This window comes from Arachis hypogaea, chromosome 4, assembly GCF_003086295.3.
Source record: "Arachis hypogaea cultivar Tifrunner chromosome 4, arahy.Tifrunner.gnm2.J5K5, whole genome shotgun sequence".
NCBI classification, from domain to species: Eukaryota; Viridiplantae; Streptophyta; class Magnoliopsida; order Fabales; family Fabaceae; genus Arachis; species Arachis hypogaea.
In genome coordinates this window covers 123,224,751-123,243,733 of record NC_092039.1, presented here as the reverse complement: position 1 = coordinate 123,243,733, position 18,983 = coordinate 123,224,751, and the positions used below count along the sequence as shown (strand labels likewise).

At 31.3% G+C, this 18,983-nt stretch overlaps 2 protein-coding genes across 2 annotated transcripts; one reads left to right on the top strand and one right to left on the bottom strand.

Moving 5' to 3' along the window:
* Window positions 1-1,040: 1,040 nt before the first annotated feature.
* LOC112797788 (aquaporin NIP2-1) lies at window positions 1,041-4,529 on the top strand. Its single transcript, XM_025840876.3, has 5 exons — window positions 1,041-1,351; window positions 1,549-1,773; window positions 3,123-3,317; window positions 3,446-3,507; window positions 4,132-4,529. The coding sequence occupies exons 1-5, from the start codon at window positions 1,238-1,240 to the stop codon at window positions 4,151-4,153; spliced, it is 618 nt and encodes a 205-aa protein (XP_025696661.1). The 5' UTR covers window positions 1,041-1,237; the 3' UTR covers window positions 4,154-4,529.
* A 7,473-nt stretch (window positions 4,530-12,002) lies between these two features.
* LOC112797787 (gibberellin-regulated protein 4) lies at window positions 12,003-13,832 on the bottom strand. Its single transcript, XM_025840875.3, has 4 exons — window positions 13,578-13,832; window positions 13,363-13,407; window positions 13,225-13,258; window positions 12,003-12,560 (listed from the first exon to the last, which is right to left on the bottom strand). The coding sequence occupies exons 1-4, from the start codon at window positions 13,638-13,640 to the stop codon at window positions 12,379-12,381; spliced, it is 324 nt and encodes a 107-aa protein (XP_025696660.1). The 5' UTR covers window positions 13,641-13,832; the 3' UTR covers window positions 12,003-12,378.
* Between the last annotated feature and the right edge of the window lie 5,151 nt (window positions 13,833-18,983).

The window sequence follows — 18,983 nt, the reverse complement described above, 5'->3', positions numbered from 1 at the left end:
TTCTAAAAGATTTTTTCAGTTAAATTGATTTTTTAAAGATTACGAATTGATCATATTTGTCATCCACTCACTCCATTAACAATTTTTTTTTTAAAGATGATGTTGTAAAACGTTAATTGATAACATATATTTAGTAATATCATCATATGTTGATATTTTTATCACTACATATATTTAGTAATAAATATACAAGTGGATTAATAGATACTACAAAGAATAATAATTAATAAGATGAGAAAGACCAAATAAGAATTGCACTACAATAAATAATAAATTACATGATGTCCTTATTTAATTTCTTCAATGTAATTGTAAGAACGAAGAAAAAAATTGCCTAACAGAATCACAAAGCTGATTAATTAGTGGAGTGAAGTGAAGTGGTATCATATATATATATATATATATATATATATATATAGGAACAAGTAGGTTTGTTGAACCATACTTACATGCTATACATATAGAGAATTCTCTAATACTAGCTAGTTTTTATAGTCCAATTACAGCTTAGCAGTTATTTTAAATACTCATTTTGCTGTGGTTTGAATTGTAGAAAAACCGATCCACTACAAAATGTAGTATAGCAGTGATTATTTCAGCGATGATTGAAAATTGTCACTAAATTATTTAGTAGCACGTAATTTAACCGTAACTAATAATCACACGTTTCATATGGTACAGTGATTTGTGACAAAAATATGGGAGCATAAACGTTACTTTGTGCGTGTGTTTTAAAACATTTTGAATGAGAAGTTAGTTGAACTCATAGTTTATTATATCTATAGATACACTGTTAATAATATTCTTAATTAAAATTAGTTATAATCATAATTGATTGAATTACAAAATCATAAAACCTAAATTTAGTTCTAGCTAAACAAAACAACCAAAAATTTAAATTATAATAAATCTACTATATATTATATATAGAATGCTACATCAATGGTGAATAATATTTTGTTTGTATTTATTTTCTAGTATTCAATGTTTTTTTAACTCATCCAAAGGTTCATAATTAATATGCGTGCCTAGACAAAGTATGAGCAAATAAAATTGTGTGTAGGAGTCAGACAAAAAAGAAAAGTATTTTTTTTATAGGAACTACTCCAAATTCACTTTTGGAATTTGACCATTAAGTACCTACCCCTATATATATTGGAATAGTTGAGTAACGAACCACATGAGAGCCATTATAAAATACCACTTGAGGGATCACATTTTTCAGAGATAGAACACAATGGAGGGGATGTTGAGCCTCAACACTGAAGCAAGTAATGATGCAAATCCCAAGCAACAATCCTCTTCTCTTGCAAATTTTGCAAAGAATTATCCTCCTAGCTTTCCTAGAAAGGTAATTAATTAATTAATTAATTAACTCCTTAATTAGTATTATTATTAATTAGTCTCTGTTTATATATATAGATAGTCCATTATGATCACCAAGTAGCTCACAAGAAAACTTATATTATTATACTCTTTGAGCTATATATCAAGATCTTATTATACATATTCTTATTAAATATATGTTATGGATGAATCAAATTAAAGGTATTGGCAGAGATAATAGGGACATATTTATTGGTGTTTGTGGGAAGTGGTTCAGCTGGACTTAGTGCCATTGATGAAAACAAGGTATCAAAATTGGGAGCTTCACTTGCAGGAGGATTCATTGTAACGGTTATGATCTACTCCATTGGACACATCTCCGGGGCACATATGAATCCAGCTGTTTCCTTAGCTTTTGCCTCCATCAACCGTTTTCCTTGGAAGCAGGTACTTTTACATAGATATTTTGTCCATTCATATTTTAATTAGAATAAATGTCTTTTTCTCCATCTTTAATAATTATTTATTCCAAGGACAAAACAGTATTTTATTTGAAAATTCTTAACCAGTTGCTAACAATATAAATAACTAGTTTAAACGACTCCTATAAACAGCGAGGTTTAGCTCAATTGGTTAAACCATATGCTTCTTAATATGCTGCACCCGGATTCAAACTTTAATGAGTGGACCAAGTGTTGAATATGAACCCTTCAAAACCGCAAAAAATATATACTCTTCTATTTATTATAAATTATTGGATCAAATAGACTTAATAATTTAATTTATATCTATTGTTATTTGATAACATTTTTCATCACTATTACCCTGTTCTAGCTTGCTTATTAGTACATGTTATTTCTTTTTGTAATATAAACCCTATCAATTTAACATAATTGTGTCTATTAGTCTTCTCTTTGCACAATTATATATGGATCATGATATAATATGTGATTACAGCTTTGTCTTGTAATGAGAGAAACTAAATTAAGATAAAACCTTAATTCATTTCATAAAACTACTTGTGTCTAAGTATAACTGTGGACTGATATAGATGACCTTACTTAGAATCTACATATATAATTTTGTATAAATGCAATTAAATGCATATATGTATAGTGTCTAATCACAGCCAAGTAACCTATAATGTATAGACCTACATGAGTCCATGTTCCTAAGGAAAAAAGCAGGTATGGGTCAAATTCAGGTATTGAACTTGGACCTACATATATACAATATGAACCATAAATTATTAGAATGAAGCACCCCACTTATATAACAACATCACTAAATTAAAGAATCCTTACATGTGATAAGGAGTTTACATGTTACCTTCTCTTGCTGGCACAATACAATGCATAATAATAACAACTTAATAACTCACTAATATTATTATTATGCAATTTTCATCAATCATATAGAATTAGCAGAGCTTTTAATGTATAATAAGTGTAATAAACAGTGACAATATATATTTTAGACCCAACAAATTAAAAAATATATATTATACAATTGCCACGAATAAATTTATGAGTACAATTCAACAATATAGCGAAAGCAACAAGGAGTTGATGGAACATGTGCTACTATTTAATTGTTTTGAATGTTAGTTGTTGTGGGAATTTATGCAGAAAGGGAAATTTGATGAATAATTCCCCCAACACATTTTGGGCCTAACTTCCAAGTTGAAATTTATAAATTGACAAAATTATTATATTCTATGCCTAGTTGAGCTAACTTTTTGGACCATTTTGTTCTAATTAATTAATTTATTAGCCCAAATTCCCTTTATTTTTCAGGTACCATTTTATATTGCAGCCCAACTAACAGGAGCAATATGTGCTTCATACACACTGAGGGTGTTGCTAGAACCAGCAACACAAATTGGTGCCACGTCACCCTCAGGGTCAAACATTCAAGCACTTGTCATGGAAATTGTTGCCACATTCACTATGGTCTTCATATCCGCTGCTGTTGCCACTGACCCTAAAGCTGTAAATATTAAATAAAATCATAGTATTCTATTTATTTATTCTTTTTTTCAAAAAAAAAAAGGGGTGAAGAATTAATGGGCTATAACAGATTATATTTAGCTTAACATGTTATATATCTCATTTGACAGATTGGAGAACTATCAGGGGTAGCAGTAGGTTCTTCAGTTAGCATAGCTAGCATTGTAGCTGGGTAAGTATTATCATGGTTACAACAGTTTAATATTATTACTTGGTGACATTTGGAAAAATGCAACAAAATCTAAATTAAATTAATTAAGATGCTAATATGAGTATTATCAGGACAGTAATATTAGGGAGACATAAAAAAATTAAATTTATTTTATTTAGTATTTATTTATTATAGAGCACATTAAATAAAATAAAAAATAATAAGTTTTGACAATTTTTTTTGTTAATATTTTTTTGTATCAAATATTTTCGTATCATGATTATTTACCAACATTTTAAATATTTGTTAATAGAAGAGACCCTTACAAGGTATATATAATTTTTTTATTTTTCTATATGTACACTTTTATAATAGAAACCATTTTAATACCAGTATTTTTTACAATCAATACATGTTTTTTCAATTAAAAAAAATCTAAGTACACAATTACTTAATAACAACTATATTTTTATACGTGTATCAAGAGTGTTTAGTGTATAAATAGAATTATTGAAAATTTTTAAGGAGTTTTAGCAACACTTTGATGTTATTATTTAGTAACATTTGGAAAAGTGCAACAAAATCTAAAGTAAATTAATGAAGATGCTAATATGAGTATAAGCTGTGGTGTTGATGATGATACAGACCAATATCAGGGGGTCAATGAACCCAGCAAGGTCATTAGGTCCTGCAATTGCCACTGCATCTTATAAGAGTATTTGGTCTATTTTGTTGGACCAATCATTGGGGCACTCTTAGGGGTATGGTCCTACACTGTGGTTCAAGACATAGATAATAATAATAAGCCACCTCCTTCTTCTTCCCTTTCATCAATATTGGGCCAGAGAATTATTAGTAGTGAAGCTGAGCATGTTGCTAACAAAGATCACTTCAGTTCTGTGTGAATTCTTCCAGTGAGGATATCATATAAGTATATGTATCCCAAAATTCAGTATATCATATGATTAGATATATATAAGCCATGTAATGTTCCATCAATATGTTTATATTTCAATGGAATTCCAGTTACACATTTAATAGAACTTTTGTTCTTGCTAAGATGAGTAATATAGGTATAGAATCTACAACAAAGTAAACATTTATAATTACTAGTAATAAACTAATAATTAAGAAGGAGTAATTATTTACATCTTGTGTAACCCTCTGAGAACTTCTTACACACAATAAACTTCATCAATCCGAACTATGTATTATAAGATTGGACTATATTGGTAAGTGAGGGCTCTATTCTCCATGACCAATGAAAAAAAATTGGATGGTGCCAATTGCTCTCTCTCACCTTTCATTGCTCTCTCTCGTATTTAATTTTAGTCTCATTTATAAAATTAATGGTGAGAAATCACACTTCATTTTCTCAAGTGTTAAAAAACTGGAGAGGATCTATTTCTCTCTAATTAAACTCCCTCAAAAGCATGTAGAGCTCATAGCAAGTGTATAGCACTCTAAATAGGCACTCTAATTTAAAGTAGGTATCTGAATAATGCACAAATACAAGCATGTAGAGCTCATAGCATGTGTATATATAGCATTATTTCTCATGTGATATTACATCAATTTTAATTGTCACTATATACATCAACTTTTTCCAAGATATTACATGTCTATAGCATGTGTAGCTATGGTGTGTTCTATTTATTCTGTGACATAAATAATTAAGCATGCAACATGTCATGATATATTTTAAAGGTTTTCTCATGCTTCTTCTATGGACAAGGACAACCTATACCCGTCGCTAATTAAATAATTTTTCATGCTTTTGTGATTTTCCCTACATAGATTTTGCAGAAGAAACATTTATAGCACTGCTAACTGATTTATTTTCAAATGGAAGAGGCCTTATTAAAAAAGAAACAGAGAGCTATGGAAATAATCAAATATTATTCCTTTTAACCTTCCGAAAATTAATATTATTTTGAATGTTGCACCATACTTCCGAAAATTTTCATTTCACGATCAATCTAATAATTAAGTGCTTCAGTTGAACTTATCATGGCACTAATAAAAAAACGATAATATGAAACGATAATATGAACTAGCTTTAACGCAAGTAAGAGACGTAAAAAATAAAACGGTGGCTTAGCTTTGATAGTTAAAAAAATGTTAGATCAAAATTAATTGTATGTTTTTTACGGTTATTAATTTAATTCTTTTAATTTATTAATTTAATAATATACTTTAACTTATATTTTTAAATATTAATAACAAAAAATAATAAATTTTGATAAATCTTTAGTATTTTTCTTAACTGAATACTTTTTTATATTAAGACATTTTTTTAGCATGCTATAGACCTGCCGTACGTACAATACAGTATGGTTGTCCTTTTTTTATGCATTGGAAATCACCACATTTCTTTTTGTAATGTTACGAAAATAGGCGAAAACTTTTGGATATAGAATTCTTTTATGCTATTATAGAAAATGGGGGTTGTGTGTAGGGGTGATAACCGGGCAGGTAGAGGTGGGTTTTTGTTTTATTCGACCTCGTCCTGTCGTATACCAATTCGTATAGAATTCGTCCCATTTCTATCTGTGGGTAGTAAAATGTTGAACTCTAATTCGTTCTTGTGGGTACCCGTCCCTATAATTATTAAAATCCAATAAATAAAATTATATTTCAAAATTTATATAATCATCATTACATACATAATATAAATTAAAGTAAAAATTTAAATATGATACAATATTATTAATCATTTATTAATTATTTTACATATATTATACATATTATATATTAAAATAATATATATTATATATATAGCGGAACGGGTAGGGGCGGATATTACCTAAATCCGACTCCGCCCCGCCCCTCCCCTCCCAAGACTCTTTTCCGCTAAAAATCTGTCCCGGTGCGGGGCAGGTAATTATCCACCGCAAACGGATAGAGGCGAGATAGGTATCCGCAAGTTCGGGTGCTATTGCCATTTTTGGTTGTGTGGTGTTAAATTTTGGAGTAGTTAACTCATCCTTCTTGCAGTGTACGAGATACTTTTTTATTAAATTACTCCAAAAGCATCTCGTTTAAAATGAGAAGATTTTTTTTTTAATTTTAAAAATATTCTCTCGCTAATAGCGAGAAGGGAGCTTTCAAATTTTTTTTTATTTTAAAAAATCATCTCATCTTGAGCGAAAAGCATTTTTGTTTTTGTTAATTTACGAACCTCTTATATTTTTATATTTCTCAATTGTTTCGTCACTATCTTCTAATTTAGCGTATAATACTAGATATTCGTAATTATTTTATTAAAGTTCTTATTAAGATCAATTCCGATAACATTTGATTATAACTTGCAGTCATTTCATTTTTGATATAACATTCTTATTATTAAAATATTACGTTTTCGATTGTACCACTCTGATAGTGATGATATCACGACGACCTTAAATATATCTTTAAATAGTAGGAGCCTTTAACTGAAAATCGCATCGACTTTAAAAAAAAATAAATAAAAATACTTTTTCTTACTTTTTCTTTTTCTCACACATGCATATATACAACTTATCATAATACTATTACACCCACAATCAAAATAATTATACAAACATATACATATATATATATATATATAAATAAAGTATCTCACAAGAAGATGTAAATAACAATAACAGAGGTGAAGAAAAAATATCAAAAAATAAATCAATTAAGTACAACCAGTTATTCAGTAAAATCGTCATCGGCGTTCTCGTTTGTATCTTGAAAAGATAAGACTGTAGGGGGTGAGAACTTAACCACACGGTCTTACCAGAAGAGTTGTAGAATTGTTATAAGAAGATATATAAAGGAAAGTTGTTTTCAACCGCAGTGATCATCGCTCGTCCTATGAACCTTTTCGAAAACCAACAATTAATTATCCAAAATTCAAATTTATACTTCAATTATAAAGTCTTAAAAGTTAATTAAATTGTATGAATGATCAACTTATTCCAAAGATAGATTCATTAAGTTTATGCTGAACAAGTTTGATTTTTCATACTTTACTAAACCTTAAACTTAAATCAATCATGCCCTCCGGCCCATCACATAATCAATCACGGCATCTGACTCAAGCAAAATCAATCAACACACAAACCACCACAAGTCGATGTGCATATCAACTTATCAAATTATGGCCTCCGACCCAATCAGTCACGGCCTTTAGCCCAAAAATAATCAATTTGACATCCGGCCCAACATATAACCAAATCTCAGCCTCCGACCCAACATAAAATCACTTACAAGCCACCGCACTCCACCATAATCTGAACCAACAAGTCACAAATACAAGCAATCAAACAGACACTCAAACAATCACTCATAGAGAATAATTATAACAAATAGTACAATTAACAGTTAACAAAAGATCAATTAAGTAAACCAAAATAATTATGCAGACTCAAGCAATTTCAAACAAATGCAGTATTTGTTTCATGCATATATATATAGCCTTGCAGGCTGAGTGCCTTGTGAACCTCGCAGGGTGAGTGTCTTGTGCACCTCGCAGAGTGAGTACTCTGTATATCTCGCAAGGTGAGTGCCCTGTGCACCTCGCAGGGTGAGTATCTAGTATATCTCGCAGGTAGAGAGAATGTAGGCGGGATGAGACTATCGTCCCACATTACACCGCAACCACGAACAAGTGGGATGGGACCTCCGTCCTTGTCTGGTGCGAGTGCCAAACCAAAATACGCAAGTTGAACGAACCCCTGACGTTGCCTTGCAAGCAAGACGAACCTCCGACCTTGCCAATCCAATCATTCATGTCATACTCAATCAACATCAATGTCTTTAATATTTATTAACCACAATCCTATATCAATTTATCAAACTTAGATTCATAAATCTCAATTCTTTATCATGCAATAATTTTGTTTCATCGTGAGTGGGATAACACCACCGTCCTTACTATGGGCAGGACAAGGCTACCGTCTCCACTTAACCCGAAGCAAGTGGGGCAAATCACAACCTTTACATTTCACCCAGGTGTCTCAAATCTCAACCCGGAGTAAGTGAAACAAACCACAATCCTTGCATCTTACCCAAGTGATTAATCGATAATCATTAACTTTACTCAATTTCACAATTTATTAGATTCATTAATCCTGTTTATTCATTAGAAATCAACTTCATCATTCCGTGACGGGGATAAAACCACCTTCCTCACTGCGGGCGAGATAAAACTACCATCCTCGCAATATTTCATCCGGCTAACCAAGGTTTATCTGAGAACAATTCAATTTAATTCATTGGACTTAGCCACACTCTATTTAGAGCTTAAAAATGAGTTCCCAGACTTTATTTAGGAATTACAGGAGTTTACAAGCATTCCGAGAAAGCTAGACAGTCAAAAATAGAATTTCTTTAAGAAAACAGTAGAATCTGTGCGTACGCATCACCCCTTGTGCATACACACAACTGGCAATTCCCCTCTCATGCGTACACATCACCCCTCGTATGTACGCATGAGCTACAACACTCGATCTGATTGGTGCCCACGCATACCAACCAAAATTTCTAGTTTTCTACAAATCTAAAATTTCAGTTTTTAACCCTAATTTTAAATGTTCATAACTTTTTTTTATAAAATTCCATTTTCTTCCTTTCTTAGACAGTTTTAAATCTCTAATCGTCATCTTTAATTTAAGAAAGTTTCATCAAATTCGAACTTCGAGCTCCAAGTTATGATCCATTGAAATTGATCAAAATCCATTTTTACCAAAATCTGCATAATGCACATTTACCATTTTCTCAATCCATTTCGGTTTCAAACTATCCCAAAATCATTTATAAGCATTCTTAACACTCATTTATCATTTTCTAACAATTCAACGCCTAATTAACCAATTTTCAATCAATCAATCATTTCCAAACCACTACAAACCTAATCAACCCAATTCAATACCATCAACCCCTTCCAACATTTATTCCACCAATAATCAAACTAAACAATCAATTGTTCAACCAGTTTTCATCAATTTTACAATAATTAACATGGTGCTTACACCAACTTACCATAACTTACTCGAATACCACCTTAAGCCCAAACTCTCATATTCAACATTATTCAACTCAATTTCATAGCTCATTATAATTATCCATTCACAATCACAATTCGAACATGATAATGCGACAACAATTCATATATTCACCCAACAATCAAACATATAAATTCATGAGACTCACATAATCACAATAATATATAATTTCATATCGATATCGATTTATAACAATTTTTTAATATAAAATTATGTTTTAAGAAAAGCCTTACCTTGTTGACAGCAATTTTTTAATACTTAGATTCTCTTCTCGATCACACCCAAGCCTCAATCAACGGCCCCAAGCCTCCACCAAGAGCTACGCAATCAACCCAAGCGTCCAACACTCACCGAAACAAACCAAGCATCCAAGCTACTCCATATAATATAATTATATCAATTATCCAAATATTTCAAGCTAGGGTTTACACATAAACAGGAAAAATAAAGGAAAAAGAGTTCTCTTACCTTAAGCCATGTGTTCATGGGTCAAAATTCTACTAGAAATTGTGTTTAACCTTCTCCTAAAGCACGAAAATCACAATCTTTCAACATACATTAACCAAAACGTAAATTGAAAGAGAGAATCGAAAATGGCTCAAGGTTCTTAGAAGTATTTACTACAAAAGTGGTATAGAATCAAAGAAGAAGTCAAGAACGATGTGTAGCTACAAACATGTTTTCGATCGGAGATACAGATTGAAAGTTATGTGAATTTTAGTGTGGGTGTGAATAGTAACACTAGGGTACCGCTCTCTTTCTCTCTTCTCTCTTCTTTCCGCCTCTCTCTCTCTCTCTCTCAAAAATGAGGGATGAGTGGCTGAAATGTTGTGTTGTTAGAGTTTATTTTGTATGGGCTTGGACTCAATATAGGTCCGTTTGTGATTTTTGATCCGTTAGTCCTATTTTAGATCAAAACCTTTAAAATAAGTACTCGAGTTGTCGTTCTAAATATTTTTTTTATCATTCATAAAACAAAGTTCAAAATCTCAATATTCAAATTGGAACATATAAAAATTTTATTATTTTTCAATTATTAGAGTTTTAAATCATAAATAAAAAATTGCCTAACTAAAATAAAATCTCGAAAAATATCATCTTTTGTAAATATAATAAATCATAAGTAACTTATTATTTCATTTTCAAAAATTCAGAGTCTTACACTTAACCTCTAACCAACTGTGATGTACATAATATTGTAGATATTCCTCTAAGAAAGCCTTGCAATGTGAGTTTTGGTTGAATGTAAATTAAAATTGAAGAACTTAAAACTAGTAGTCAATTGACCCAGGGCATGCTTCATTTAATTGAAAAAGTTCTCCTTTTAAAAGATGAAATTTTGGTTTTTGTGTACACATACAGGCAAATAATAAGGTAACTTACAACATGTTTACACTATTTCACTCGCAGCATCTCACAATCTACAAGAAGCGGTGCAGCAACATTGCAGAACATGGATATGTGATGGCAAAAAACATAATTCACCATACATCTGTTTATCTTACTACTGTCTCACTCACATGCATGCACAACACTAACAATAAACTAATATTACGATTATTCATTAATCATAAGAAGTTATTAAACACTAATCCCTTTCACAATGAATAGCAAGCTCAACTTGGTAGAAGAGCCAAACAAATATGAAACAATGTAGTTAATGTAACATCAAGATTACTACTCTTATTAGTCCATCAAAGCAGTTTGGCATGATTGAACAAAAGCCAAAGGTAATGTTCCTAAGGACAGATGAGGATTAAACATACCATGGCATGAATCATATGGTAAACAACGCCCTTGTAAATAACCTCAATAATTGATTCTTGAAAGAAAAAAATGCAAAAGAAACGGTAATCATCTTAGGTCAATTTTATGAATTAGGTGCATGTTATACTGAAGATGAAAATTGATAAAAAAAAATCAAGATTAATTTTGATAGATAATTATCCATCTAAGAGAATTTGTAATTTCATTTTTATTTATTTTTTAAATTATGCATTTTTTTTTTGTTTTCTCCACACAAGAATATTTTTTTTTATCTTTATTATTTTTGGCCCAATGCTATGTTTACTTCACAAAGATGTGTAGTACGCACCTTATCTAAAATGGGCTTTTCTCGAAAAGGGGCCCACATTATTTGGGCTTTTAAGCAGGGATACTATTCAAAGTTTTTTTTTTCTCATTAAAACAATTGTTACAATTACTTTTTTATATATATCATTTTATATTGTTGGGAGTTCAAATCCCGCCTTGTGCATGCAACAACTCATTGGCCAACGACAAACCCTTAAATGGAGCTCAGTATCGCAACGGATTAATTCTTAGCATGTCGGGTTGGGGGTACTATAGGAAACAAAAAAAGTATATAGAACAAACACAAAAAAAGTATATAGAACAAACAATTCGAGAACACAAAAGAATGTCAATATGATAAGGAATAAAAGTTACTACAAGATTAAGCCAGAAAGAAATTACTCAAATTAGTAAGACATAATATAAGAAATTTCATTCATATGATAGTAACATTAGCCATTAGCCACTCTCATTAAAGGCCAATACAAAGCCTCAAGGAGTGATACGAACATATAAAAGAAACCACATTAACTCAAAAGGGGATTTCCCCAAAATACATCAAAACATTCTTTTTCCAAATAAACCAAAAAGGGTCACCCTAAAACACATCAAAGAGTATTTGATATATCTCCCTAATAAGGTTGGGCTACTACCATTTGGCTAAGTAACACATATAAAATATAGTAGAGAAGCTTAGTATAATAATTAAGCTAATATGATAAAAGAGCACAAAGGGAATTAATTATGATATTTGGATAGAAACTAGAAAGCAAGTGGTTGATGAAGCTTAAGGGCATTTTGGTCCTCCTTCCTTGGTCTTCCAGTTGTTGTAGCAAGGGCAAACAGCTTTGTTACCATAATACCCCGGAGGAACACAAAGGCACTTCCTACAACACTTCTGACAAAAGAACATGCAGGGCTTGTGGTATTGGGTCTTGCCACACCTCCTTGAGCATTGTGAGGGGCATTCTGGTCATTTCATCATACACATTCCAAATGAGACAAAGTACCATTTTGGTTAAAGGAAAAAAGAAAAGCATCCACCTTAATATTATCATCGATATCATCAATTTTTCCTTTTTCTTAGTCAAAACACTAAAAAAGATGCAGCTTTTGGGAAAACAATTTTGACCACAGTCAAAAGTAAAATTGACTGTCTAAAGCCTAAAACTTTCAACGAAAACAAATAAAAGAATGATGATAATTTTCCTAAAACCAATTTTTTATATATTTAAGTATTTAAAATTTTGTAATAAATTTTCTAAAATGCCCATTAAGAAAATCCTAAACCCTAATAATAAAATGATATATTATTGTTTTGTTAATGACTAATCTATGAAATAAACAACAGTTAATAACATCATTTGAGCAATGTCATAAAAGAAAATTATGGTGCTAGCAAGAAGCAAGCACATTTCTTCCGCCTATGTTCCTTGTATTTAAAGTTGAAATAATTTGTTTTTAGAAATTATATTTTTTTTATTTATTTCAGAAAAAAAATCCGTTCCTTCTTAGTTCTTGTGGTGTTTTGCCACAATTTTGGTGTTCAACATTGTAGAAAATTATAAAAAAAAATAGAAGAGAAAAGCTAGAAGAAAATGCATAGTAACAATATACAGTAACTTTTACTTACGGTAACTCTTGACACTCCCAGGTCCATATTGGCTCTGAGGAAAGAAAAACACAAAATCAAGAGAACCACAAATCAGCATTATTATTGACTCATTCACCCCTCAAAAAAAAAAAAAAAAAAAAAACAGCATTAGTATACCTTGTTGTCATAGAAATGGCCTCCTTGCCCATTAGCAGCCATGACCTGAAATACAAAAGCAAACCATCCAAATGTGAGAAAACCTTCAAAAAAAATATAAAATAAAATAAAATAAAATCATAGTATATAATAAAGTGTTCATGTAAAATGTACATATATTAATGCTGTATTTAAACATTTTGCATAACATTGTACATTAGAGACCAATTAATTACCATAGTTTGGAGCATTGAAATGGCAATGAGAGCCAAGATGAAAGCAGCAAAGAACTTAGCCATGGCAAAATGAAGACAAAAAAAAAGGTAAGAGAAACCAACAACACAAGTAGGGGGAAAAACAAAAACCTAAGTGTTAATGAGGTCTTTGGTACGGTGGAAGTGTAGGGTATTTATAGAATCTTAATGGGGTGCAAAGTGTGTAATATTTATTAGGTGTGGAAAAACTAACCAATGTCTGCCACGTGTTTCGGCAAAATATCTTGACGGTGATGAAGTTCACATTATATTTGATCCTATGGTTTACAATTCTCATTAATTTTGATTAAAACATACCCCTTTAATATTATTATGCTGCTCCTCATAAAAAGGTATACTACAGCTAAGAAGATTAGAAGCAAGTGGGTTACAGTTAGTTAATTAGTTAGTAATAATAATGTTAGTTTTTTTTTGTGGAATAATAGTAATAATAGTGTATAATTTGTGTTATAATGATTTATAATTTTCTTTAGCTTTTTTAATTGTCCACATAATTTAGTTCTTTTGTTTTTATAATCTTGTGTATGTTAATAATTTCTTAACAAATATTAATATCTTTTAATATAACTAACCTAATAATTATCATGTTCTTATATTAATATCTATTTTTTCTTCTTAATTAATTTCTTGATATAATACTCAAAATGGTCTTTATAAAAAATGTGCTAATCAATTTAATTTTTAAATTAGTCTCTAAAAAATATAATAATAAATCAATAATATAATCCTTCTACTAATTAGATAATAATGTGTCATAAAATAATTATATCACGTGTTATTATCTAACATATAAAAATTAATTTGATTTATAATTGAATGACTAATTAGATATTATTTAAAAATTAAATTAACAAACACTTAATATTTTAAAGATTATTTTGGTTATTAATCTTTATTCTCTTATTTAGTTAACTAATAGTAGTGGAAAAATAAAATTAATGTTACTTTAATTTTTTTTAATATAATATCAAGGCATTAAAAACTTGTGAAAATAAAATAAAAATCATAGGGAAATGGTGAGAGCTAGAGAAGTGCTAGGAAGCTATATATTAATAGCATGGTATTGAGAGTGAAATGGGATTGAGAATGGAATGGATAAAGGGACCCACCTAGGGAGGAAAGTCAAGCTTAAAAAATCAATCAACTATTAACTAATGTCGGAAAAAGAAATATTCTGTTTTTATTTTTCTTTTTATTTCATTTTTAATAAATAAATTTGCTCAGTGAGTGACAGTTTTCTCAGCTCTGCATGTGCCACCACGTTAAATAAGCTGCGCCGTTCCTACTAAAATGCACCACCGGGTACATTGTTTAATCATGCACATGCACATGCACAAATTCTAAGTTTTCAATTGACAAGTAATTATTACATTAATATTTTCATTACATTTGTTAATTAAGAATTCAATTAAGGAATTGATTTTTTAAATAATATATTAGTTAATTTTTTAAATTATTTTATTTTATATTTTAAATATTAAATTTAAGTAAATTCTAAATTTAAGTTTTAAATTATTTAAAAAAATGAAAATGTTTATAATTAAAAAGTGTTTATTAATACTAACTAATTAAAAATTAATTTCTTATACTAATGAAATTTTTTAAATTATTTAATAATATTTAAAATTAAGTATTCGTTTTGATTGTTTCTAACCCGCAAGCCTGCAACTCAGTTTACATTATTTTCTGGAAAAAAAATATGTATACTACTAGTAGTAATTGTTAATTATTAACTGCTGATTTTAGAAATTTTTGGATGAACCAATAAACGATATCAAAATAATGGCCGTTAATTTAGTTAAGCTGGAATAGGAGTGGTAGCTTTCAGAAATTAACCCTTTACACACATAAGCAGAGAAAAGTAGTTTTCAGAAATTAATTAAATTTCAGAGTTGTTGGCATAGGTCCTTAGCAGTGTAATGAATAAATGTTAGGGTCAGATTGGTGCAGAAGAGTTCGGTTTCTTGGGATAAGGGAAATCCACACTTTGACAGGCCACTTTCAATTTTCAGCATAATCTAACGTGAATTAATTAATCAGCACAACCCAAATTCTTGGCATGCATGTCTAAACGACAAATTTAGTAGTAAAATTTAAGTTTGGGTCATATTCTGATCCGTTACTTATAAACCCAATCTGATCCTATTTATAAACTTGAACTATAGTAAATATGCATAACAAATCACATAAAATTTAAGTAAAATATATGGTTAAATCCTTTTAAGGGATTTATTATATACATAGTCAACTATCATTTAGAAACAATTACCACATAATTAGAATAACATCTTAGTATTTTTGAAAATATCAAAAAAATATTATCAAAACAACAGCTAATAATACACAAATTTTTGAGACAAAAAATACGTTATTCATTCTGAATATTCTGTCTATCATTGTATACTCTTTTTGGCTTAAATGTTGGGAGTGTCTTTGCAGATGTCTGATAAACCCCATTTTTAGGGTTTATCTTGTATTGAATTTAGAGTATTTGAGAATCTTTTCTCGCATTTAACCTATGAATTGGCGTGGTTTTGTAATCTCTCCCGTATTTGTGCCTAAGTGTAAAAACATGCTTTTAAGCCTCTAATTTGATAATTTTAATTCATCCTTGATTCCATAAGATGCTTGATGTGTTTGCTAGTAATCTCAGGGGAAATAGGCTAGGCATGGATCAAAGGAAGCAAGGAAGGAAGCATGCAAGTGGAGGGAAGCACAAAAAGCCAAAGAATTGATCTCGGCCAAGCACGCGTACGCGCACAAGGCGCTCGCGCGCACATCGCAGAATTAGCCAGGGACGCGCACGCGTACCGTGCGCGCACGCGTCGTAGTCCGCACGTGATTCTGTTATTGCAAACACGTGCCTGGCGATTTTGGAAGGTTTCAGCAACCAACTTTGGCGCCAAACTGTATATAAGAACCAAGGATTGAAGGGGATTGACACACATTCACATCCATAGACTCATTTTACAAGTTTTCTTAGATATTTTAGTTAGTTACATTTGTAGAGAGAGAAACTCCAACTTCTCTCTAGGATTCATCTTCATTTTCTCAATTCTCAACCATCCCTTGGTGAGATCTATTGCAACTCTCATTTTACTTTGTTCATGTGTAGATCATCTTCTCTAATTTCAATTAGTGTTTGTAATTGTCCATTCTCATAGATCTTAGATTTAACTTTGTTATTTTGGATTCTATTAATTCATTGAAGATCTCATTTTCATTGTTGTTCGTTGTTGATTGTTGTTAATCTCTTGTGTTGAATCACTTTGATTCTAAACCTCTTCTCAATTTTACTATGTCTTTCATTCTTGCTCTCCAAATGTTTGAGAAAATGCCAACTTTAGATATGGAGTAGCATCCCCTCACTTGGCCTAGTGGTTGAGTCATTGGAGACACTTGAATAATGGATGTCAATTGTTGATTAAGAATTGGGAATTGCTAATTGACTTGGAGTGCACTAAAGCTAGACTTCCCTAGGGTAAGACTAGGACTTGTGACTCAAGTTAGTTACTTTTACTTGACTTTCCTCTATGATTAGGGGTTAACTAAGTAAAGCAACACTCCTTTGTTATCACAATTGAAGGAACTATAGTGATGGAACTTCATGTTCAACCTTGGTCAGGCTTTTAATATTGATTATTGTTGTTTTCATTATTAGCACTTTATGCACACTCCTCAAGCCACAAAAGACACTTAACCAATAGCATGCATCCTTGAGCATCCTAGGAAGAACGACTCGGGATAATACTCTCGATTATAGATTGTAGATTTTTTGATGGTGATTTTGCGTCGGTTTAGACTATATACGATTGATTATTGATAATTTCTATACGAAAAATCATTCATCAATGTCACTGTCGTGTCTTAAAGAGTCGACGATATTCATCCACCGAGAAGCAAAGGAGCTATATCTAAAACCGATTATCACAACAGGAACATTTGGCGCCCACTGTGGGGCCGAAGTTTTAAACAACCCCGCTCCATCTCTCTATCCTATTGTCACCATTTTTTTGCAGGTCACAACATATGGCTGACGAGCCAAGCAACCCCCTCCGCCCCTCTCAAGCTGAACTATTGGCCATCAACGAATCCTTACGAGTTGAAAATTAAAGGATGCCGACCTATTACGTCAAAAGCAAAACAACCAGAGTAAGGGAGGGGAACACAAGAACACTGAGAATAAGGATGATTAAGACGAGCACACGTTAGGACGAAGCCTATAAAACAACATCCACGAAGTCAACAGTGAAAAGGACTAATTCGTTTTCAAGAAGACTAATGAAAACTTTTTCTTAAATGCCTGGAAACACTTCACCTTTACTAATAACCACATGGAAACACTGTATTGGAGAGAATTGGTGATCTTGTAAACAACTTTGCTGCGTTAAAAATCTATGTGGACGATTCATAATACCTCAGCACCATAAAGCAGGGACAACATGAAAGTCCCAAAGACTACATGACGAGGTTCGCCAAGGCAACCGTGGAGATACCTAACCTAAACCCAGAAGTGCACTTGCATGCCTTGAAGAGTGGATTCCGTCCTGAAAAATTTCAGGAGACTATAGTTGTTACGAAGCCAAAGACATTGGCTGAATTTCGTGAAAAGGCAACAAACCAGATCAAAATAGAGGAGCTCTGGCAAATCCAAAAGGTAGAAAGGCCTAACCTTAATAGAGAAGAGGAAAAGCGGAACAGGTACGGGCTGGAAGTGAGCCGAGTCAGACAAAGCTCAAGCTCGTCTCACAAAAATTGAGCTTGGCTCACGGCTCGACTCATTAACAATCGAGCCTATTTCTTAAGCTCAAGCTCAGCTCACGGAAAGCTCACGAGCTGGCTCAAGCTCACCAGCTGGCTCAAATAACTGGAACATAACCTATAGTTCTATATAAAAAATTATAATTTTAATATAACAAAATAAAAACAATGCATCCATATATTTAACAAACTTAAAACATTACATCTTATAGCTATCAGCTATCAAGTTTTGAATATTTATTTGACAACTTAAATTGTTAATGTAATCTCCACAGAGCTATCTTCAACCTTAGACTTGTTTCTTAGGCCATAAAAAACTCGAAGCCAATCTCCTCCACAAATTAAAGCTTCAACTGTAGTCGGACTTAGTGAGGATCGAAACGTATCAATTACCCTTCCACCAGCACTAAAAGTTGACTCTGAAACCACAGTTGAGATTGGAATAGCAAGAACATCAGCTGCCATTCTAGATAATATCCTATATTTTCCACGATTTACCTTCCACCATTCTAAAGCACTGAAGCTAGTTATATCATGTTCTCTTTGAAAATATTTTGGTTCATCCAAAGTAAGTCTCTAATTCAGATTTTAAAGCTGAAACTGCTT

Bases quoted from the DNA above. Each gene is read 5' to 3' on its own strand.
- LOC112797788 (XM_025840876.3), top strand. From the start codon at position 1,238: ATGGAGGGGATGTTGAGCCTCAACACTGAAGCAAGTAATGATGCAAAT. The intron at 1,774-3,122 runs GTACTTTTACAT...TTTATTTTTCAG, and splicing joins ACCGTTTTCCTTGGAAGCAG to GTACCATTTTATATTGCAGC. The intron at 3,508-4,131 runs GTAAGTATTATC...ATGATGATACAG, and splicing joins ATAGCTAGCATTGTAGCTGG to ACCAATATCAGGGGGTCAAT.
- LOC112797787 (XM_025840875.3), bottom strand. From the start codon at position 13,640: ATGGCTAAGTTCTTTGCTGCTTTCATCTTGGCTCTCATTGCCATTTCA. The intron at 13,259-13,362 runs GTATACTAATGC...TTCTTTCCTCAG, and splicing joins GCCATTTCTATGACAACAAG to AGCCAATATGGACCTGGGAG. The intron at 12,561-13,224 runs GTAAGTAAAAGT...TGAAATGACCAG, and splicing joins TGGGAGTGTCAAGAGTTACC to AATGCCCCTCACAATGCTCA.